At 44.1% G+C, this 23,731-nt stretch overlaps 1 protein-coding gene across 8 annotated transcripts in view; it reads right to left on the reverse strand.

The window, feature by feature from the left end:
• The window catches only part of LOC143145130 (uncharacterized), a 265,611-nt gene that overhangs the window by 44,743 nt on the left and 197,137 nt on the right, over positions 1–23,731 (reverse strand). For 7 of the 8 annotated variants that reach the window (XR_012991619.1, XM_076308175.1, XM_076308173.1 and 4 more), the window contains 3 exons: positions 14,454–15,062; positions 12,723–13,636; positions 1,262–1,551 (listed from right to left, as the gene is read on the reverse strand). Coding sequence is in view for 7 of the 8 variants with exons in the window: in XM_076308175.1 (XP_076164290.1) it covers positions 1,262–1,551; positions 12,723–13,636; positions 14,454–15,062 (1,813 nt within the window). In the remaining variant the exon portion in view is untranslated. The remainder of the gene's footprint in view (positions 1–1,261; positions 1,552–12,722; positions 13,637–14,453; positions 15,063–23,731) is intronic. The other variant, XM_076308177.1, reaches the window with a different exon arrangement.

Below are 23,731 nucleotides of genomic sequence, written 5' to 3' on the forward strand. Positions count from 1 at the left end.
TTCGTCTTGAGCCCCGGGGCTTCGTTAAGCTCACGCTCGCGATTATGCTTTGTTGATCGAGCGACCGACGAACCATGCACCGTCAACTTTAAGCCCTCCAAACCTCCCCTTGCTGCTCGGGGAAAACACAGATTTAACCTACGCAGAGAACCCACGTCGATTCCGAGGATCCGTGGATCATTTTTCGCGATAACGTTTCTCCGGCTGGTATCGATTTTTTAGCTGAGATCACGGCCATCGTAAAAGCACCGGGTTCGACCCAGTTGACGGAGAATAATGTCCGGAGATAATAACTGCAGGTTGTTGAATCCTCTAACGAAACATTGATCAGATGAATTATGTCGTTTAGTGAGGTGATCATTCAACTTGACGGGTACAGGATCACTTAAAATTATCGGTGAGTCATTCTTGTTAAATTGTGTAATCGAATTAAATTTGAAGGATACTAAACTCCCATGCTTATGCTATTGTCGGAAGGATACTCTGTGAGACTATTTTCAGTATTTCTGTAGTTAAAAATCGATGTTGTTAGAATGGATGATGATTGGATGTTGATCTTCAGAGGCAAGGAATACAATGTTGCTTTCATTAAATAAAATTCGGAGAGAATTAGTTTCAATATTAAAATTAAATAAGAAGGTTCACCATGTCTTGTTGCGCCGATCCAAATGACTCCTTAAATTTATTCAGATGAAACATGAGATTAAAAAGATTATTTCAATTGTTACGTGCAATCTACGAAAGCTTCCGGAAAAAAAAATGAATCGAAACTATGTACAATTGTTTATAATTCTAACAAATAAATTCCAAGTATTTTCAATCATTTGTACTCTAGAAGCAACTCTCGATCGCCACCGAATTCGATCTAATTTTGCACACATCAAAATATTGGAAATAAAATAAAAAAAATCGTAATAAAAGACATTCCAAAGTAATTGTACGATTTAACAACGAGTTGTACCAATTTCCCGCATCGAGAAAAGCTCCGAGCGCAAAAGGTTAAAATACCATGTAGTAACGTAATAAAACACTACACACGCAAAAAAAATCGATTGCTGTGCGTTTACAAAAAAAAAAAAAAAAAAAATTCCACGCATGGTAAAGAACAAACGAAATTTTCGAAACGAGTCAAAACCGCTCTTTGGTAAATTCCGCTTTGATGAATTCTCTCTGCCCATATAAACGATATTATCAGTTTTGAAATCGTTGCGAAAAAAGAAAATGAAAGAAACAAACAAAAAGTATAAAGGCAAGGTTTTACCCATACTGATTCCAGAGCTGGAGGGATCCTCGTTCTTGGCACCCCAGCTACCGGCTAGATTCAACGCGAGTAACGGCCTCTCCTTCAGCAACTCAGCGACCGACGCCAGGCCCTCGCATCCGCAGCCCAAATGGGGCAAGTGCAGCGCCTGCACTTGAACGCAGCCACGAAGAGCGTCGCAGACCCGGGACACTTGTTCACCGGACAGATTCATGTCGAGGACTAGCCGCGCCAAGCTGCTCGACGCATGGCTCAGTCCACGGCAAAGGGCGTTCACCACGCACTCCAGCCTGTAACACCGATCGATGGTCTCTGTTCGTTATAAATACTTACAAAGTACCCCCGATAGTAGTAGGGGGGGTCTCGATAATTTCATGGGGGTCTAAGCGGTTACGAATCACTGGTTTGGTCGATCAGTCTAGAAAGATTTCTTTCTGTTCATGTTCCTGATAATCATCAACCGAAGATAGGTGAGAGGGGTCTAGAAAAGTTGTCAACATTTGTAATATAGAGTCCAGGGGGCCAATTTTGACGAGTATTGACCAATTAAGTTACCGTTTGCAACGTAACATTTAAAGGAACGGTATGTACAGTACGCGAGCGAGAAGATTGCATTTGGTGGGTCCTATTTACCCTGGAGTTGTCTCAGGAGGATAGGAGGTAGGTGTAGGTACTTTATTCGTTACAAATTCTTACATCGGGTTTGGAAAGTGGAAGAGGGTTGATAATTTGACCTCCACGTGATCTAATTGATCACGAATCACTATGTTCGATGATTTCGGTTCACTTGTGCGTTCCTGCGACGATGTTGGATCACAGACAGGTTATAGGGGTCCGGAAAGACTGTGAACATTTTAGGGGGACTTAATTTTCGACGAAATGGTCAACCTGCACGTATGAATAGCAGGTCACGTGCTAAAATTTCGTGGACGAAGTGGGACGATGTCGCAAAAGTTAAGGAAGCGTTGCAGTTTTCCTGGCTGGGCGTTTCGCAAGCGTCGCGGTTTCCTTCATCAGTGGCTGCTTGACACACTGCTACCGATACAGGGAACTGCAGCGGTTGCGAAACGTCGAAGAAGCTCAAAATGTGGCCGCCATCCACCGGATCAATAAGAACAAGTTTGCCAGTAAACTGACCTACATTACCTCCGGGTCATCGGGTCGCAGACACTTTAGGAAAAAAAGATCTTTGGAGCTTTATTCGGTGGAGATATCACGTTTTAAGTAGATTAGGTCGGATTAAGTTGGATTAGATTGCAGAATGGGTACGCACGCTTGAACTTCGGCCTTTCTCGTTTTTATAGAATGAAATGTTTCTTGCACTTCTATTCCAAATTGTCCGAATTTTTTACTACGGTGAATACAATCGTTGAATAAATAAAAAAATATTCCTCGTCTGACCTCGCAGATCTGAATCTACTTGAAAAAATTCAAACGACATTTTTCGGTCTCCCGTAAGTATCTAGAGGTCTAGATTAGGAATTTAACATGGTTAAATAACAATCCTCAAATAAATAAAAAAATACTTCAATTCGTGTAGACGTGTGTTACTTGAAAAATAATTTTCGAAAATAAAAAATATACTCCATGAATCTCGAAGGGTACAGGTTAGGTATTTGGTTATTTTTTTTATTGAAAAAGGCAACAAATAATCGTTAAGTGAATAGATGAAGAAGGTTTCTCGTTCATTCGCGCGGATATATGTCTACTTGAAAAGTGATTTTTAAAAATTGGACGAAGCACATCCTTTCCCGCGAGTCTCGAGCGGTCCGCCATGTAAATTTGTTTCGTGGCGCGAAACGCGTGCCAGTCGCTCGACGCACACTCCCTTGGTAGATTTATGCATGTATAATGTTCACTTCGCTGTCTATTCGCTATTATTTCGAGAGGCAGCCGCGCGTACGTGTTCAACGGTTGTTATGCAAAACCGAGCGCGAGTCTCTTCTCTTCGGAGAATTGCAAACGAGTGTCTAGATTTTCCTCGACGTTACATTCCCGGTCGGTGGAGCCAGCTTAGAATTTTTACGACGAACGATAAGCAAGGACGGCCACGGGATCAAAAAGAAATTTTTATCACCCCATACCGTGGAAAAAAGAAACGTTATCGCAGCTCGCGAAAACAAACGTATCCTCTTGCTTCGTCTATTGTAAAAAATGCATATATATATATGATAAATATTCGCGAACAATTATCGAGGGAATAAAGTGAACAGGAACGCCTTCAATTTATACATTTTCCATACAAAATAACACGGAGATGCGTTTTCAAATGTGATTAAAGCACGAGAGCTATTGACCGAATCGAATAATTCGCGCATCAGTTTCCACGAACGAAATACAACCATAAACTATCAAACTCGATTAATTTCAGTTCTCTCTATTTGTACAATAACCGTGCACTTCATTCTCGGACTTCGAGCCTGATTTCCAACGCGCCCAGACATTTATGCGCGGAGATCAAGACCCTGCCCGACTAAGCACGTTCTCTATCACTTCCACGTGGGTAATAAAACAAAGCAAATAATTTTTATAATTCCGGTCAGATTTTGCGCAGGATATTGTATGCGCGTGAAAATAACAGGATGTTGAAAATTTCCGTGTAGATTTTATTAGGTTGTTCGGAAAATCATTTCGTTTTTTTTTTTTTTTTTTTGTGAAAATGAATTGAAAAGTCATTTTGGAAAACAAAATGACTTTCCGAACAACCCAATACATTTTTCAACGCTGACGAGGCATCTACGAATGGATATCGAGGAGACGTCTGATCGAATAGGTTCACTACTACTTGAGCGAGAAACACCGTAAATATTCCACTCTGACAATTCTATCGTTTTCGATTTTTCTCCTCACTGGTTGTAAAGTGCACAAACCACCGGTGAAATATCCACGTGGTCAGTTTTTGGATTTGATTTCCATTTTTCGAAACGGTAAAAAATTTATCTGCGTAAATCTGGAGCGCGGCTGACCGAGCACATTCACTACCACTTGCTCGGGAAGCAAAGAGTAGATATCTAATTTTGACACTACCACCCTTTTGACTTTCGAATGGGATCTCTCTTACGTTTGAATATCGAGGTCACGTCTAACCAAGCAGGTTTACTACCACTTTGGCGAAAAGCACAAAGTAAATACATAATTTTAACAATTACACCGTTACTGATTTTCAGATTAAACTCCTTCCAAGTTCAAATATTGAGTGTACGTATGACCGAGCACGTCCACCATTACTTGCACAAGAAGCACAAAGTAAATATCTAAATTTCGACTATTTTCTCGTTTTTGATTTTCCAATCGTACCTCTCTCGTGCCCCGATATCGAAAACACGTCCGATCCTGATATCCGCTACCACTCGACTAAAAAGTGAATATCTAATTTCGACACTTTAATCGTTTCTGACTTTCGAATCGGATGTCTTTTACGTCCGAATATCCAAAGCACCTTTGACAAAGCATGCCAACCACCACTTGTTCGAAAAGCACAAATCGAACATCTGATTTTGATACCGCATCCGATTTTCAAATCAGCCGCTCCCTCTCGCGTTCAAACACCGAGCAGACGTCTGACCAAAACGTCCACTACCACTTAGTGGAGAACGCACTAAACGATCGAGTTTTTCTGATTCCAAGCCCAAGTTTTGTCCCTCGCGAGTGTATTTCCATCGTCCACGCACGAAAGAACCACGTGCTCACTTTTCAAACCCCGATTGCTATTTTTCCGCGTGGAATGGCGTCCCGGGTACTAATATCGAGGGGCACACGGGCCGCCATCACTCGCAGGCACCTGCCAGTGGAAATATTCCGTCACCTGTCAGCCACCGATTCGACGCGATCGATTCTCGAACGGAGTTTTATGAAACGTGGCCCTCCTCCTCGTCGACGTCAAACGATCCCGCTCGATTAGTACAGAATCCAACTCTCACCCCCTCGTCGACGAGTATTTTAATAAACTCCCGCGGCGGTTGGCCATGCATCCCCGTCACGGAGGGTAGTTAAAAAGGGCGCCCTTTAAAACACCACGGACACGCTCCACCCTGGGAAACCTTCCCGCTCGTGTATTCGTAAGTTCGTTATAAAACTTTTCCTCCCCTAACTGCCTCCCTCTCTGTCCCTCCCTCAAGGGATATATCCCTTTTCTTGCAAGTACCGAGCGCCCGAGGATTCTTATTATTTAAACGTTGCATTAGCGTGGCGCGTAACGCGGCATCTGCCAAGAAGGAAAATCGTGTTTGGCCCGTGAGCAAAAAATTTATCCGCTCCCAAGGGTGGGGGGAGGGTTGCAGGTATTCCTGTTGCACGGATCCTCCCTCCGACGAGCTCGTACGCTTCGAATCCGCTTCGATTCCCGAGTAAGTTAATTCTTTGCGCTCGAGTGGCGACCTCGATTAATGCACTGGAATTTTTCTATTAAGGAAAATTAAAGGAAATTTCGTTGCTCGGTAACGAAAACAGCATAATCCTTTGTGAACGAATACGAATCGTTTCGATAAACGAGTTACGATCCGAATTGGTTTTTCGATTTATTCTTAGAAACGTAATGCAACTGCTTCGAGCGGAAAGGGTTAATATTTTACGAAACAATTTTCAACATTTCCTAGATTCGTCAACATTTCCGATTAAATAAATAAGCCGAATCTCATGTATAAAAAGTGGAGGAAGACGGTATAGGTGGAGTGGAAGAAGTAACGGGTGTTCCTGTTTAACTAGGTACGCAGTTATACCTCGTACGGTACTTTCTCGATAAATGTGAAAGCCTTGGGGTAAAAATTTACATTTATAAAGGACCATTCAAGAAAATCTGCACCTCTATCGGCATTTTATTGACAGCGACGAGTGTAGAAACGATCAGGCAGCAAGAAATATTCCTCTTAGCAGTGAGGCTAAATTTTTCACATTTATCGCGGACTTCAGTTTCACATTTATCGTGAACCTCAGTTCCACATTTATCGTGGACTCCAGTTTTCACATTTATCGTGGACTTCAGTTTCACATTTATCGTGGACTCCAGTTTTCACATTTATCGTGGACTCCAGTTTCACATTTATCGCAACAACACTGTATCTGGTATATTGGTACAATAGGAAGACCCGTTACTTTTCTCACTTCTTAGACATAGAATTTAGCTTATTTTTCTGGATACAGTAACAACTGTAAAGAGAAGGAGGAGTCCATGGACGAACTCAGAAGACCCCGTAGAACGATCGTCGGGTGATAGACCATCGTGAGAGTACACTTGTGAAAGAAGAGAGATTCTTTGCAAATAATTAATAATATTAAGGGTAGAGATAAGTTAAGCACGAGTTATGTGGAAATTAATCAGTGTTAAGGGAAAGTGATGTCATTCGAACGCGCCAAATCCTTATCAGTGGCGAATCGATGAGATTGAGAGAAATCTTTGGAAAACAACGGAGAACTGTGGTGCAATCGAGCGGCGGAAACGAGCCGCCAAAGCACGACGGTGGTCCCTCTTTCGAACCCCTCTTCCTCTTCCACACCCTTCGCTGCACTCGACGCGGGCAAACAACAAGAAGGCTTCTCGTATCTGTTCGATCCATCGATCGGGGTGGGCGTTCGTTTCCCCGGGGGATTTGCGGGACGATTCTGAGTGGTTTTCGTTGACGACGGAACAACGGAGGTGAGAAAATAAAACGGAAACGCGACAGCGGGGGAATGTTTCGCTTCGGGGGCGAGAAATAATAATAATAATAAGAATAAAAGACTTTTGTTGCGTCGTGAAAAGGTACGTACACAGTGGGTGGGTCAAACGAACAGGTAATATCGAATTCTGTGCAATCAGCTGCTTTGAAGTGTCCGGTACAATGAGAAATGATAACGATAAAAATTCTTTGCTGCATCGCAAAAAAGTAAGGAGACAAAAATTAATTTTATGCAAATCTATAAAATACTGAGTAATTTTCGAATGTCTTGTAGAGTGATTCTCTGTTCTCGAAAATACCTTCTGCAATGAGAAATTTTCATACTTGAATACTTCCGAATTTGTAAAAAAAAAGATGTTAAATTCTAGATCTTTGTTTTTCAATCGCGTTCGAAGAAAAAATAGTACTATTTAATACTTATTTACAGCGTCTTTTGTACCGATAGACGTTCTCGTCGAGGGGGCGCTGGAAAGGTCGGCGCAAGAGAAAAAAAAAAAAAAAAATAAACAACAACAAAAAATTTGAAAAGATCCCGCAATCCGATCGCAGCGCCGAATCGGTGTTTCCGGAAGTTCCGTGGCGAGAAAAATTACGAATCGTCGCTCATGAACTGCTCGAGAAAGTCCAAAAAACTTTCAAAGCTTCGGGGACAAAAGCAAAGGTAGAGAGAAAAAAAAAAGGAGACGTGAGAGAGGAAAAATTGGCGGGAGTTAAAAGAGGGTTGAAAACGGTGACGGGATCAGAGTGAAAGAAACAAGACGCCAACCAAGAAGGGCGGCGGGGAGGGGTTGGGTGTGTGAGAAAAGAACCGAAAGACGGAAGGAAGGAAGTCGAAAGAAGGTCCAAGAGGTGAGAAAAAAAGTAGGGGGAGCGGGGGTAGAGAGCTCTCCTTATCTGGTCCACCGTTTGGCTGTGAAAACCACCCCCTCTCTTTCTCAGTCCTTAATTTTTCGCCACGGGCCACGAACAGACGGTTTCAACCCTTCGTAACCCCCTCGAATGCTCTCTTTCTCGTGACAAAAAAAAAAAGAAACGCGCCTCCCTGCCATTCTTCCTCGGGCATATTGTTCCACCACTTTCTCCGTCTTTCGTTTTCTTTTTTTTTCTTTTTCGCCTCGCCACGAGAGACTTTATGCAGCCGCGTCGGTCCAACCCCTCTTGGCGGCCGCTCATTGTTAAACCGCTCTTGCCCGCCGCGTTTGCGGAGAGGGTAGGTTAGGGGGAAGGGAGGGAGAGGGGTGTGTTCCCTGGCACGGGCCGGCTCGTGCTTGGAATATCGAATTCCGGCCTTTTCGCCACGGGGCCACGCGTGAAAAAGCTCTGGAAGATGTATATATATATATACTTTTTGGCGACCCGCCCCCGGGAAGTTTCGCTGCGGACTTTCGAGACGTGTCATCCGAGGGGATGGAGGATTCCTCGGGTGCCACCGAATATGAAAATCTCGTTCGAGGAATGTGTGACACGACCAAGCTGCCGCCAGCTCTACCCTGTTCGAGAAAGCGATTTTTAAAAATATTTTTTAATGTCAGAGGATTCCGATGTCCGTGGAATTAATTGTTTCGGGGTTATCTCCGCGTCACCTGTCTCGAAAAGGGTGTGCAACATCCGGACGAGAGAAAACAGTGAGAATTTATTGTTCCAGCTGCAAGTATCCTTTTTTTTGTTGCACGATATCACTTGTGAAATAACACTTAAGGGGGTATTGAATTTTTTTGTTTAGAATCGGGAATAGAAAAATTGTAATTTTTTTTTTATTAATAAACTATTCTAATCGATTCTTTTGCTCAGATGCTTATACATTTTTGAAGGATATGTACAGAGATATCTATATCATAACAAAAACGATATTTATGAAGTTACAGAGCTGAGCTGTAATTACTGCAAAGTTGTTTTTTAGGAGAGGGAAAGGTTGTCGCCAGAATTATATAAAAAAATTTTCTAGGGTGCAATGGATTTATAATTTCCTCTGTAATAATTTGACTAATTTTCACGTGCAAAGATCTGTTCATTTTCTCGCGGTGAGTTACAAACTGGGTTCCCTCCTCCGACAACTTCGATCTCTGTCGAATTAATCTTCTCGGGGGTTATCTAAGCGTTATTTGCCTAAGAAGGGGATAACAGAAAGGATTAGCCATCCTGTTTGCAAGTGTTCAAATTGTTTGCAATTGTTACAAAACCAATCGAGAGCTACAGCGTGTAATATATTAGGTTATTCGGAAAGACATTTCGTTTTTTCTGGTGGAAATGAAACACGATTTTTTTAGAGTGTATAAACATTTTATTAAATTATATATTCTCCATTTTGGAAAACGAAATGACTTTCCGAACAACCCAATAGTACCATGAAGGAAAAAACTTTTTGTCTTGCAGGATCCACGATAAAGCTTACAGAAGTGAAGAAGGACTTGTTTACAGTCCTGTATCAATTGTGAGCAGCTTGAAATTGTCTTTTTTTTAAGAATATTTTTATTACATCGTTGTACTACTTTTATGTCTCTGAACGAATTTAGGAGTGCCTAGCCCAGTGTGGCTCAACCACCCTATTTGCAAATGTTCAAGTTGTTCCCAACTGTAACGATATCACTCGCATGCTATAGTACCGTTAAGAGCGGAACACTGTTGTCCCACAGGATCCGCGATGCGCCTCATGAGAGATGTATCAACCTCCGGGCGAGTCAACAGTGTTTCCTTCGACATCATTTGCAATTTGAACGTTGCCTTACGCTTCGATGGATAAACGACGCTCACCGGGGCGCCAGGAGTCTTTTTGCGCCCGGGTAAACGTCGCCCTTAGAATAAATAAAGTTTTCAAAGTACAGTGATGTCTCTCCCCATAAGCAGCAATTTTCATTGCGGTTTTACCTACCTTTTTGATGTTCGAACGTTCGAAGATTCTCTTTCCTTAACAAGGGGGCAGTAACCGGGAACAGAATTCAGTTTTAAAATAAAGAATAAAAAAACTAAGTTTTATTCTTAGGGAGAGGTGCAAATTTTGAAAAAAATTTGTTTCTTGTATTTTATATAGTTTCGAAGATATTCAAGATAACGTGTAAACTCTAATTTTTCTCAAGGGAATGTTTCCACCCTTTAGAATCCCCTTTTTACAAAATCGAAAAATAGATCCATTAATGGGATCGCTTCAACTACGTTTGTGCAAAGTTTCAAATCTTTTTCAATGTTCTTCGTCGAAGATTCTTTGGCAAAGAAAAGATTTCCGAGAATTCTTTTAACCGTGATCGGTTAATGGCGCGAGCTCTTAAAGAATTATCGTCGCATCTCCGCGCAATCGGCCCCTCGAGTTTCGATTTTTCCGCAGCGTGGAAGAGGAGGAGGGGAGGGGGAGGAAATAGCAGAAACCAGGGCTCCCAACACAGCCAATATAAGCGCGCACACAAGAAACCGGGGCAGTTATGCAAATGGGGTCTACGAGCACCGCTGCTACCCTCTGGCCAGCGTTTCCTGCCCCGTTTTGCGCAGAGTAAACACGTTCACTTTTTCATCCCCCCTGTTCCGCGTCCCTAGCGATGGTAAATGTCTTCTTCGCTGTCGAGCGAGTGCAAACTAAACTTATTAATTTACTTTCTGACCTTTCGCGATGTCCAAACACGATCCGCGGAAGATATTTTTCAACGAGAGGGCTAGACACTTGATGACAGACGTTTAGAGGATACGTTGGAGCGCACAGAACGGTTCAGGGGACAGTGACAGAACGACAGGTTCGAAAAAGGCGACAGGTTCGAAAAAGGCGACAGGTCGAGGGACACGACGAGGTTGAGAATTTCTGGAGGGATTGTAAACACAAACAGAGAAGGTGATAACGTTTCGAGGTGCACCATGTGTAGGAAAAATTGTATGTTTTGGCGCAGAGGGTATTTTTCAGTCACGTGGAACGCGAAACAAAAATTTTTCAAGGAGAATAAGACTCGCGCGACCGTACTGTGTCAGACATTACGGTCAGCCCGTGTCCTACTTGCGCAACCGTTTAATTTTGTTTTTGAAGAATTTCTCGTGCTTCAGCGAATAAACATTTTCAAAAATCAGTACGTACAACGGATAGCGACGTCTATTCGGTTTACAAAAATTCTAATTTGGTTCGGTTCGGATCATTAGTACACGAGAAATCCACTCTTAAATCGCGACTGGGAAATTTTTGTAGTATGGGACGAGAATGGTTGTATTTTCCACAAACATTAACATTTCTTTCCGAAAATTTGCACGATTATTGTTCAAAGTATTATATGTACTTTCGATAGCCGTACGAAACATTTGTGTTAGATGTTTTATAACGCCAGAAAAAATTCCCAAATGTATGTCTTCTTTTCCAATTTCGAACGGTGGTGCCCTCTTCTAATCAGGGACTGTTCTTTCATTCTCCGTACAATACCAAACTTACGTAGCAGCGATATAAATTACTCATAAACTGAACTTTGAACGTTCATTGCAGAAAAGATTGAAATTTTAACAATTCTTCGTTTCCCCCTACCCAAGTTGACAAACAGTTCCATTCGAGATTGAAAAATAAAATCTCGTTTCAATAAAATTGTTATCGACGTTATCTCTAAAGGTGGCGACCAAGCTCCGCTCCGAAACACGTCTGACAACTTCGAGCGTTCACCTTAACGAGTGCGCACAAGTTCTGACGATCGTAATTAATAAGTTGGCGAAGTTTATCCCCACGCTTCGGGAAATGCTGTATCTTTGCTCGATGTCGCGCAACTAGCCGGCTTCTCGGGGGGGCCCGAGTTAAAAATTGATCTATTTGCGTGTCCGTGTATACACGTACCACTTTCCAGGGCAAACTTTTTTAATCCACTTTCCGATATTGCCCGACGTCCGTGCAGACGGTCCGAGAGTTTTTACCCCCACCTTACCTCGACCGGCTTAACGAGCGTTTCGCTTTAGCTGCCTACTCGAAAAGTTTCAGGTCGATGTAATGTTATTGCCCCCCTCACCCCAATGCTCGCGAGCGTTGCGTTATTTTAAGGTCGGACATTGGACACCCCCGTCTCCCTTATCTGACCCCCCTCTGTCTTTGGCTCAGCAATTTCGTCGACTCTCTAGCCGTGAACCGAACGTGTCAAGGGCACTCTCGAGGATTTCACGTGTTTTCATGGCGATTCGCGTCCCCCAGGGAGGGGGGAGGGGGTTGTGAAAGCAATAACGACGAGTATCGAGGAAAGTTTTCGGTTTCGTCGTCCCCGAACAAATAGAGGAGGGGGGACTGGATGCGCACGAAATGAGTTTTTAGTTGAAATGGGGAAAGGGTACGCGACACAAGGTTGCTCCCTCGAGAAAGAATCTGGAGAAACGTCTATCTGTCCTCCCCCCCCTAAATCCCCCGAAATAATTTTCGTTTTCGATCGAAAAGATGTGTTGCTCAGTGTATCGTGAAAACTCCTATTTGTTCAAAGTAGACCGAGTAGACAAAGTGTTTCAAGGACCCCCTTCTTTTTTCGGAATAAGTCTAGAGGTTGAATGACGAGATTCCGTGGAATATTTCGTTTTATTTCGCATTTTTTTTTATAGGGATCTATCGGTTAAAATGAACGTCGAAAAAAAGGCTGGGGGTCAGGGGATTTGAACTGGAGACCTCCCGTTTATGAAGCGTATACTCTATGCATTCAGCCAAACACAGTCTTTTGAAAAGAGTGTAGATAGAGACTTCTGCATTTCAAAATTTCAATTAGAACGAAATATTCTACAAAATGTCGTCACCGGACCTCCAGATTCATATTTCTAAATAGTATAATAATTTATGGGGGGGGGGGGGGTCACCCTGAAATAAATATGAAAGTCTCGCTCACCTGTTATGAGCAGCTTCCTCCAGGCAGGTGATGACCAGCTCAAAATCGTTCAATTTCTTTTTCCCTAGGACACTCCTTAGATGTCCAGCCAACCTCTGCGCCTCATCAGCAGGGAACTCTTGCCCCAGAAGGGACGTAATCCTGACGAGCTTCACGCTCTCGTTCCCGGCGAGTGCTTCGAAGAAGTCGTCCAAGTACCTAGGATCGGAGCCTCTCTCCACTTGGAAGACCACCTCGAGAGCCTCTAGGGTGCAGGCTGGGCTCTCGAGGATCCTCGCCCAGCCCTCGAGCTCTAGAGGCGAAGTGTGAACCAGAGGTGCAGGAGGTCTCTCGTTGGGGGCTGGTCCGAATCCAGGTCCAGCACCCACAAGTCTGCAGACTGCTGAGATGTTACCGTCTGAGGCGCCAGCCGCCTTCAGCAACGAGAACACAGCTCTAGGGGGCACCTCCAGAGGGCACAGTTGGTTCAGAATCAGATGGGTTTTGGGTCCTAGTAGTCCAGCCAGGTGGCTGATGATCCCTGAGGGCAGACCCTCCAGTTCCCTTCGCAGTATGTTGGCATATTGGGCTACCGAGGTCAAGTAGTAGGCAGCCAGGAATTCGGCCACGGCAGTATGGATCGGCGTGTAGAGGTCTGGTTTTCGTCTCTGTCCGAAGGTCAGCCCCTTGGTGAGGAAGCCTAACCTGGTGATCTCGATACCACCTCCACGAGCTCTCAACTCTGCTTCGGTGTAGCAACATCGCCCCTCCCTAAGCGCGGCCAACGACAGCTTCCCAAAGTCCTCGAGTCGCTTTCTACAGTGCCCGGGAATCTCCTCGTTATAGGGGACCGGGGGGTCCAAGCTTCTTTTTACGATGCACTTCACCGCGGCTTGGACCAACGCGCTCGTCTCTGTCGGTAAACTGCCGGAGTCCTGGGAAACAGCGGGGCGCACTTTCAAGAAGCAAGTCCGTTTTATGGTCGCCTAAATCTTTTTATGCTCATTCTCCCAAAATGACAGACTGCTTTTAGTACTGTCCCTTAACAAATCGTACCGTAGGGAAAACTATATAAGAACTAAATTTTCGTGTGCCTTGTTGGGTCACACTTAGTTACAGTAGTGCCTCGCATAATTAAGCATCTCTGCTTATAATACTATGCGACATTTTTCACTATTACTAACCAGTGGGTAATTCTGGTAGAGTCACATTTCCCAAACAAGAATTCGGAAGTCGAATTCCCGCGCGATCCTCGGTTTTTAAAAAACACGATTTCAGGTAAAAATTCTGAATGTTCGACGACAATGATGTATTACATGAAAAGTGAAAACGTTAGAATAGAAGTAAAGCAGGAAAAGCAAGCACGATACCAGAATTACTCAGAGTGCATTTTATTGCTCGTGACGAACAATAGAGTCGACGCTGGATAAAGTCGAAATAATAGAAATACTGTTTATGAAATAGTATTATGTTCGTTGAAATAATACGATATTCTATCAATAACCGAGGCATTACTGTAACGCAACTAAACACTCCGATAGAAGTGTGATTTCTTTTCATATACAATACAAATTTAATGTAGAATATCTTATAAAGTCCGAGTAACATATTTTTTCAATAACCGAAGAATTACTGCACTTCGTTTGAAAATTCTGATACAAGTTTAGTTTCTCTTTTCCATGTAAATTAATCTAGAATACAGTGGCGAATCTATCCGTTAAAATAGTGCGCTGCCCCCGAGAGTGTGCATACCTGATAAAGACAACACAGCATAATCCAGCCCAAAGGATGCTGACCGAGCTGCTTAACCGTCTGCGGTTGAACGTTCAGCGCCTCGAGGAACTCGCAAGCCTTCTCAGCGATGTCGTTGTGAATGAAATACGCGACACAGAGCCTCTCGACGTGTGGCCACTCGAGGCCAGCCAGATGAATCCTCCTCTGGACCAGCGGGGACAGGGCGGCGGAGTTTGCGGACGAACAGGTGACCAGAATCCTGGCGTCGGGGAACAGACGTCCCTCAAGTAGGTCCACCGCATCGCTCAGGGACGCTCTACCGCCCACGCACTCGTCGTAACCATCCAGGACGAAGAGGACGCGGTCCTCCATCAAATGCAACGTGCGCCAGACTTGAGCGACAGCATCCCCGATAGCGGCTGTCCGCGGGAACAGCTCGCGAGCCAAATAATTCAACACTGGGCTACCGCGGAGCTCACGGAGGGGAACGATTAGGGCCAAGGCTGGACCGTCGCCCTGGATCGCCCACTGATGGAGAAGTCGAAGGCACAGGGTCGTTCTTCCGCTTCCTGGACCACCTTCGATAGCTACGCGACGCGGCGCCTCCGATACCGTGCCGTCGCTCAACTGAAACCCATAGAAAAAGTTTGATTACGTATTCTTGTGAAATAAATCTTTTCAAACTAAGATAAAAATTTACGATACTTCTTGGAAATAACATTAAAATTCCAAGAATCCGCGAAATAATGCTGCCTTCTCAACTGTCATGTGCTCCTGATACCAAAGTTTCAAAATCGGCAGAAGCCACATGGCAAATCATCGAAAATTTCAGTTCCCAGAATTTCCTGGAAATGACGTCACGATTCCAAGAATTACCGAAATAATGCCACCTCCTCGGCTGTCATGTTCTCCTAATACCAAAGTTTCAAACTCGGCAGAAGCCATATGGCAAACTATCGAAAATCTAAATTCTCGGAAATTCCTGGAAATGACGTCACGATTTCAAGAATTACCGAAATAATGCCACCTCTTCGGCTGTCATGTTCTCCTGATACCAAAGTTTCAAAATCGGCAGAAGCCACATGGCAAACCATCGAAAATTTCAATTCTCGGAATTTCCTGGAAATCACGTCATTGTTCCGGGAATCCGTGACATTTTAAAGAGTAAAAAGGAGAGGAAAATGAAGGGAAACTTGATTTTGTTTAATTTTACGTAACTTGATTTTCATCGAAAGATGTTACATTGTAAAGTTTGAATAAATGTTGTTACAAATTCTTCGCGATCGTTTATGTAATTCACCGAAGACCATTCCCTCACCTCTCTCTTCACGCGCGTTTTTCAATAAATGGCTTCTCTTTCCTTCTGGTTGCAACAGCGTCTCGGTTACCAAATACATTGCGTAACAGTGAATAAGATCTCCAGGAGTGGTTAGGTCCGAGAAACTGTTGTTCCGTCGAATGGGGATTAGTGGTTCGCGCGGAAGGTACGAAGTTCTAATTGGTAACCGGGCGGGGATCAGGAAACCGAGAAGTATCCGAGAAGCTGGTCACGAAGCCGCTAACTTTTTCTTCTTATTGCGTGGTCTAGTTGTCTATCCTCCGCGAACGAGCTTCCGGTACACAGAGAAACTACTCGTAATTCATCTGTATCTGCCGTGGTCCTGTTGTTTCCTTGAAATTCAACGGACAACGCGCGCGAGATTCGTTAAGAAACATAACGAAATAAACAACCCAGAAGATACATTCCGTTTCTATTATTCCACGTACCGTTTCAACGAATCATCCCAAAGTTTACTCAACGATTCCTATATAACCAACACGTAGCAATTAACCCGAGAAAAATATCAGGGGAAATCTCAGCGCCCTCATTTTGTCCCTAGAATTTTTCGACATGTTCGATATTAGTTAAAAAACATGACAAAATAATCAACAAACGAGCTACTGGTCTATCATTTGCAACCAACAGGTAGCAATTATTCCGAAACTAATACCGAGCTATCCTTAGTGCCTCCATTTTTTCCCTAGAATCCTCGACGTGCTCGAAACTCGTGAAGAAACATAACAAAATAACCAACAAAAAATACCCTATATTTCCTCGCTTCCACGAAACTTCTCAATGCAGCTCTCAACGGTTCCGCTGAAACGAACGCGTAGCAATTAACGCGAAAACAATACCAAGGGGGGATTCCACGGCCTCCATTTTTTTCCTAGAATCCTTCGAGTTGCACGCTCGAACATCGTTTCGAACTCTTGCTAACGAGGATTCCCGCTACTTTTAATTGCCACACCGGGAATGATTTTCGAGCCGGCGCAACTAATAAAGGAGGAATAAAAAAAAAGTATAAAAAAAAAAAAATGAAAAGACCTGCCGGAAAAATTCTCAGCCCCCCTTGTACCCTTTCGTTCCCTCTATTTCTCTGCAACACGGAATTCGGAGCTCTCGCCAGCTACTTTAGCGTCGAGAAACGGGAATTTAATCAGTACCTCGGTTCGAAACTGTTCTTTTTCTTCTTTTGTTTTTTTTATTCAAAAAACTGTTTTGTATGCCGACACGTATTTTCGTTCATTGTTCACCGAAATTTGCGGTGTGCCGCCTGTGGAGTTCGAACAATAAAAGCAGAATGAAAATCGTTCGTTTCGGATAAAGGGAGGTAGGCGGGAGGGGGAACGAGCGGTACAAGGGGGTACGAGCGGAGGGCGTTGATCGATCGTGCGACGACGACGAGTACACGATACGCTGGACGTCGCGAGGCTATGCGTCTTGCTTACGGGGAACACGATTACCATGGACAGAGTCGCGTGCCCCTCTCCTTCGACTCGAGTTTCTACACCCACGTCTCGCGAGGGATTACGGTTATCGACCGTGATGTCACGATTGTTTGCCAATATCTCCCCTCTCCGCCTCCACGATTATCCTTCACGGCATAGAAGCTCGTTAACGATGTTGATCGTGCATGATCCGCGATTCGAAGACGTTGCGAGGACGGTGGTTGAGATAGTGGAGAGTTGGGAGGGGGGGGGGGGGGAGGCTGAATGATCGTTGTGGATCCCTCTTGCAAAAATCATCGGCTTTCGTCGATGGTACGACGATGTCCTAACTCCAAAATTTTTTCCTAGATGATTCTCGCTGTAGTTGGGCTGTAAAAAAATTTTTCCTACGTTTGATTTATACCTGCGGATAATTTGTTTCAGACTGTCATGTGACGGGGATGTCCTCGAACAGGATATAGGTCATGTAATACTTTTGTAACTGTGCTTTAATTACGACTCGACCCAGTTTTTCAGGACTCTTTTATATCAGATCACTGCAGGAGTTCCGCTTCAATCCGGGCAATAAATGTTGGATAAAGATCTTATCGTTTCTAAGGAGACGCTGCCGTAAATGTAGCCCGCGGTGTATAAAAAAAAAAAAACTTAGCCGAAGATGCACTGCTCAAGGTAATTGGAGGACTTCGAGTTCCTGAAACGAAGGTTTTCGTGAGTGTTTTAGTTTGTACAACGTGCTTATACTCGAGTGGCTCTTAAAATATCGGTCGCTCCACTTGTTTATGCGGCAATATGGAAGAAATGGTACAATTGTACCTAAACGATAAATAGAATCCACCTATGTGTGTGCCAATTGCCCTGCTTCACTTTCGAGGATGAACTTAAATTGTTGAAGCAAACGTCTGGCAGAAGGGTAGTTAAATACTTTTAGAAATTCAAGCCTAGGATTGTGTTTATAGAAGACCGAACTTTTATCAGAGAATTGGTATTATCGTGGACGTTATCTCGGTAAACCTTCTATTATAAAGGGATCTTATCTAGGCCTCTCATGCTCTGTTACGTGGCTGCTCCACCGCAGGAGATTGGGTCTTCTGTGATCCATTACCGCTGCGATCCTGGATCCTTTACGGTCTATTACTTAGTCCTGCACTCTCTCCATCCCCATCAGAGATCACCACGTGATTCTCTGGTACACTATTACCTCAGCTCCCTTCTTGTTCCAGTAGATGTCGTAAACTAAGACTCCCTACGGTCTAATACTCGCATTACCTGTCCGCTCTTGATAGTTATCTCGGCCCAGGCTATGATGTTCAGTCTTCCAAGTTCTACAGCTTCGACAGGGTAGGCTACACAATCAAATACTCCTGTTTCCTGAACTAGATAACAACTGTCCAGTCGGATCTCCCTCTATCCGAGATGATTAATCGACCACTGTCTTCTTATCGTAGATGTCCTACGATGTTAAGGCAATTATGTGTTCTTTAGTAATAATTACCCGACCCCAGGCTATGAGCTTCAGGATTCTAGGTTCTATTGCTTTCACAGGGTAGGCTATAAAATCGGGTATTCGTTTCTTAAACTCGACAATGACTAGCCAGATCCACTATTTGAACCAATTTAGTCAACCACTATGTTTTTATGGTGGAGGTTCTATAATTTTAAGCTAACCATATATTGTTTAGGTTTCTTCCTGATCGCCGAGGGGTCCTCAATTTTTCAAATCCTCGCGTTGGCTTTCCTCGCTAACACCGTGATCCCAGGTCTCTTGTACTCCTGTTTACTTTCCAGCATTGCCCCAATTCTGCCCCTCCCTTCCTTCATCCTAATCACGGGTACTGCCTCTGCTACAATAGCGTCCGTTTCAAACGCGAACCATATCAGTTTCCGTTACATTGGATCAGATGTTTTGCCTTGTTAACATGCTGCTGACTGATTACGCGGAAACACATATTACAGGAACACAGTGCTCTGTTGTGTTTTTGATCAATCCAGATCGACTGTTAGGAATAGAAAGATAATTCTTGATATCTTCCTATACTCTGCTAAAATGTTATCAAATATTTACCAAACATCCTACCAGAGTATAATAATAGTAACAGTAGTACGTCTCTATTGCGTCAATATTGTGTATCGTAGATCAACAAGGGAATCAAAATAATCGTTATCAACCTAACATGACCTAAACAACGATACAATTAAAAGTGCAATAAAAGAGTAAAAATAAATAGAATAAGAATAAATAAATAATTGCGCGAAAAAGAGAGAGAAACAACACGAGTAAACTAAAATAATAGGAAAGTTTAAGCCTCGAGTTAGCAGGGTAGTAGCCGGATGATGCGGACAAAGTACTCTTTGTACAACAAGCCAACGCGGTAAATTAATTCTTCACAGGTTGTGAAAGGACAAGGAGCAAGAAAATGGTAAAAATGGTCTCCAGGGGAGATAAAGCGTTTGACCCTGGGAACGCAACTCCCTCTTCTATCTCTCGCATATTTTTCATACGACGCCTAGCTACAAGCTATTTTCCTTCTTCCGCGCGCGCCAAAGATAAATCCATAGAGCACAGGCAACATCGGCGACGATCCCGTACGAAGGATCGTAAGCTCGTTACAGGATAAGCTTTATCCACCCTGACACGACACACACGGATCTGCCTATCGATCCCTTTCATTGTTCGCGAGAACTGACGACCGCGTTTGTTCCTGGTCCCTCTTAACCGCGTTCTATCCACTCCTCTACATCCGAGAGGGTAAAGGTGGTCGGTGGATATTTCGTGAGAATGGCACCATTTCTTACGACTAAATACCTCGTAAAAGAAACTGGACATAAAAGGGAAGAAACTGGGGGAAACTTGGAGAAAATGCTCACCCCTTTTCTCTTTCAAATAATCTCGAAGCGACTCGCGGGACAATGAGGAGATTGACGTCAATTTGAGGGAGGTCTATTTTCTTCAGTAGCTTTCGCTGAATATGTCCTTTCATCGAGAGTCTTCCCGTTTTTATCAGTGGACAGGTTCGGTAAACGGAGGTTAATATCTCAGAGGAGGGAGATTTATCGAAGCCTAAACGAATCCAGAGATCTTCGTCGAGAGAAGTTTTTCGCCCTTGATGGTCTTGAATGTGGACAATGGTCGCCGGTCGTGTCGCTTTCGTGCAACCGAAATCGGCGATCGAATAGGCTCCGATTCCTCGTACAATTGGAAGCTACAAAAGTTTAGCTCAAGTGACAATACAAAATCCTGTAAGATCATTGATCATCATTGACTTTAGGAACAATCTTAAGGTCTCAATAATTGATCTATGATCAATCTAAGGACTCTGAAGGTCTGAACCTTCAGAGATCATCTCTGGTAGAACCTCAACAATGATCTTCCTTAATAGTTCCTGAATAACTACGTATCTTCACAAACCTTCAGAGATCAGCCTTAACAGACCTGAGATAGTTTCCTGCTAACCTTCACAAACCATCGAAGATCAACTTCAACAGAACTTGAAACATCTAAAACCACTTGACAGTCGGTATACCTTCGTGTTACTGTCTTGACAAGTTCAACATAAATTGTATTCGCGTTAAGTCTTGATGATACTGTACTACTGCGTGAAATTTCACCCTTCTGGTTCATCGGTCGTGCAAGGTCAATTTAGCTCGTGACACGTGTCAATTATCACATATGGACAAGATACATTCTAGTCGAATCTGACCAAGCCGGATTTGACACAACACATCACTCCTGGCAAAGTGAGGCCATTAAATTGACTCGAAGGCCCTCGTATCGGCACATCCATATTTACCCGTCTAGGACTACACGTTGGTAAATACGCCTCAAAACGGTCCCGGTCGTAATGGCTCTTCCCTGCGCGAATGACGCAGACAACAGGTGAAAGGCGTCGGGAACAATGTCTGCGTTTCGGTCGACGAGTCTCGTCCAAGAAGTCGTGTGCTCACGGGACGACGCCCGGGCGTCGCTCGTTCGTGTGCACGCCCGCTTCTCGGAAGTGTCTGCACACCCGTGGAGAGCGCGAAGACAAAGAAATCGCTTCCAGTTGGCCAGATCGGAGAGCACTCGTCGGTGCATTCGTCCCGGCCGCCTGGGAAAATGGAAATAATATGGGGGGGGGGGGGGTTAGAAATGGAAAAACGCTCGGCGTTCGCTCGAGGACAACGCTAACCTACGCGCCACTCGACCTCTGTTGTCGATACAGGTCTGCGGTACTATCGATGACTTTCTCGATGACTTCCTCGTCTGTTGCTCGCTGAACCAATGATCCGTGAAACGAGATCTGTATTTTGCTCATAACCCGTGTCCTTTTCCTTTATTCAAACGCGGGGAGTAGAATTTTAAAGAGCGTATCTATAGTTTGCAAGTTGAAAGAATGCATCTGGTGACCATAACTTTTGGATCTTCTACTTTCCGCGTAACCGGTATATCATGACGATCGACAGGATTTCTACCGTGTAATTGACATTTCGAAAAGGTACGTATAGTCTGTGAGTCGAACGAATGCATCATCTGTAAATTTCGGATCTTGCACTTTCTGAGGATTACTTGAATTTCTACTCCGTGATTTTATTACTGACTTTCCGAGTAGTAGGTACGTATAGTCCATGGGTTGAAAAAATGCACTTAGCTGAAATCGTTGCTATAGAATGACCGTGTAAAGAATCACCGAGCGTCCGATCTCTAGTAGCATTCGTATACGATTTACTTTCATTAGTATATTGACATCGAGTAAGAACCACAAAAGTGCCTCCAGATGCATTCTTTCGCCTCGCGAACTGTACATACCTACATCTATGTCCGGAACTTCGAGCTTACCCCTCGATATACGTATACGTTACTATTTCAGCACTTGTGATCCAATTTAAACAAAAATTTGTGACATCGTTGCAAGTGGGTCGGATCTATCCCCACGAAAATTCACTACTCGTAGGGAAAAATCTACAATACATCAGTAGAGTATTCGGTATACCTATTTCTAACCTCGAAAGTCTTCAATATCGTCTGAGAATTTTCCCGTGCTTCGATCAAACTTACATATTCCTTCTCCCACTCCTCCTTTCGTGGAAAGAGGCTCGCGAAACGCGTCGAGGACTTTTAAAAGCGCGTAGTTTCGCTTGGCAACCCCATTTATTTGCCCCGACACGTCCGTCGGATCTGTGACGTGAATTCGTTCGCATACGGTGGCATGTATCGTACGGCCCTCCTGCCTCCACCATCCCACCCTAGACCCCCGATGTACCCACGCGTCTCGCGTCTCACCCTTTGCCACGGGTCCCGGCCCCCAGGACGGCACGGTTACGAGGCTCATTTTTCGACGTGCGCGTTTCCGGGCGACGTGGCGCATTGTCTGCGTTTCGTGGCCGTGTTATCGACCTGCTCCACGCCGGATGCAGCGAAATAACAGAGGAAACGGGAGAAGTCATTTTTGTACGGAACGACGAATTGGGGCCAGATGCTCTTGTCGCGCATCATCAAAGGGATTTCGTGCCAAAATTCATCGATTCGATCCACGTCTCTAGCAAAGAATTTTAAAGACACGGGACGGTTACAAGGCTACAGTCTGCGTCTCGAGAGATTGCATCTGCAGCTTAAACCGATCGTGCTTGATCGGAACACCCTTGACGTACTGTCCTTTGTTGTTCCTGGTATAAGTCATACTGTGTGTAGATGCTACTGGAGCATTTGTTGGATCAGTGACGACCCCTGGAACTAATTACTCTGAGAAGCCATTTTTTTTTCTCGAAATATTTCAAAGATTTAATCGGGTGAATTTACAGAGCAAAACATGGAATTAAGAACACAAACTACGTATGGGTCGCTGTAACGTAACGAGCAGCGTCGAATGCATTCTTTTGACTCACGAACAGTACATTTCTTTTCCCTTTGACGTTTCCTCTCTTCCTACTTTTTGCCAGAGATCGTGTACACGGTGTCTCGCAAAACAATCACCATTTCTCTCACGGAGTAATAAATCTTGGATCCAAAAGTACAAACCCTGGAATCTATTTCTTTCATCGTTTAGAGAAGACGTTCCTCCATCGATGCGAACCAAGATGCGAAGATTGTCTGTTTCTAACGGTGTACCTTTTACATTTCGGTCGCGTTACCGTGCCAGCTACCGTGTCGCGTATCTCTCAAGGAGAGAAATCGAAACGGATGGAACGCGGGATCCTTCGGTCCTGGCGGAGTACGTGTACCCGGAAGATAAGGAGATTCCACGGCGGATGGATTTATCGTGGCTTCGATAAATCTTTGGTTTGCGCCGCTGGCAGTAGATACTGGCGGCGTTACGGTGGGAAGATTGAGATGTTTAGCGATCGGACCGGTCTACGGAAAATGAAACGAGCACCGACTATTGCGACGGAGTGATACGGGTTCCGATGTCGGCTGCGCAAATTGACAGCTTTCTTCGGTGATCGACGCTTCGACTCTCGTTTATTATATGGGACGAACAAGTAACAAATGCTGCGATTTATTGGACATTCTGGTAGCAGGAAGAAAATTCCACGAAAATTGCACCGTACCCAAG

The sequence above is a fragment of the Ptiloglossa arizonensis genome, chromosome 4 (genome assembly GCF_051014685.1).
Source record: "Ptiloglossa arizonensis isolate GNS036 chromosome 4, iyPtiAriz1_principal, whole genome shotgun sequence".
Lineage (NCBI taxonomy): Eukaryota > Metazoa > Arthropoda > Insecta > Hymenoptera > Colletidae > Ptiloglossa > Ptiloglossa arizonensis.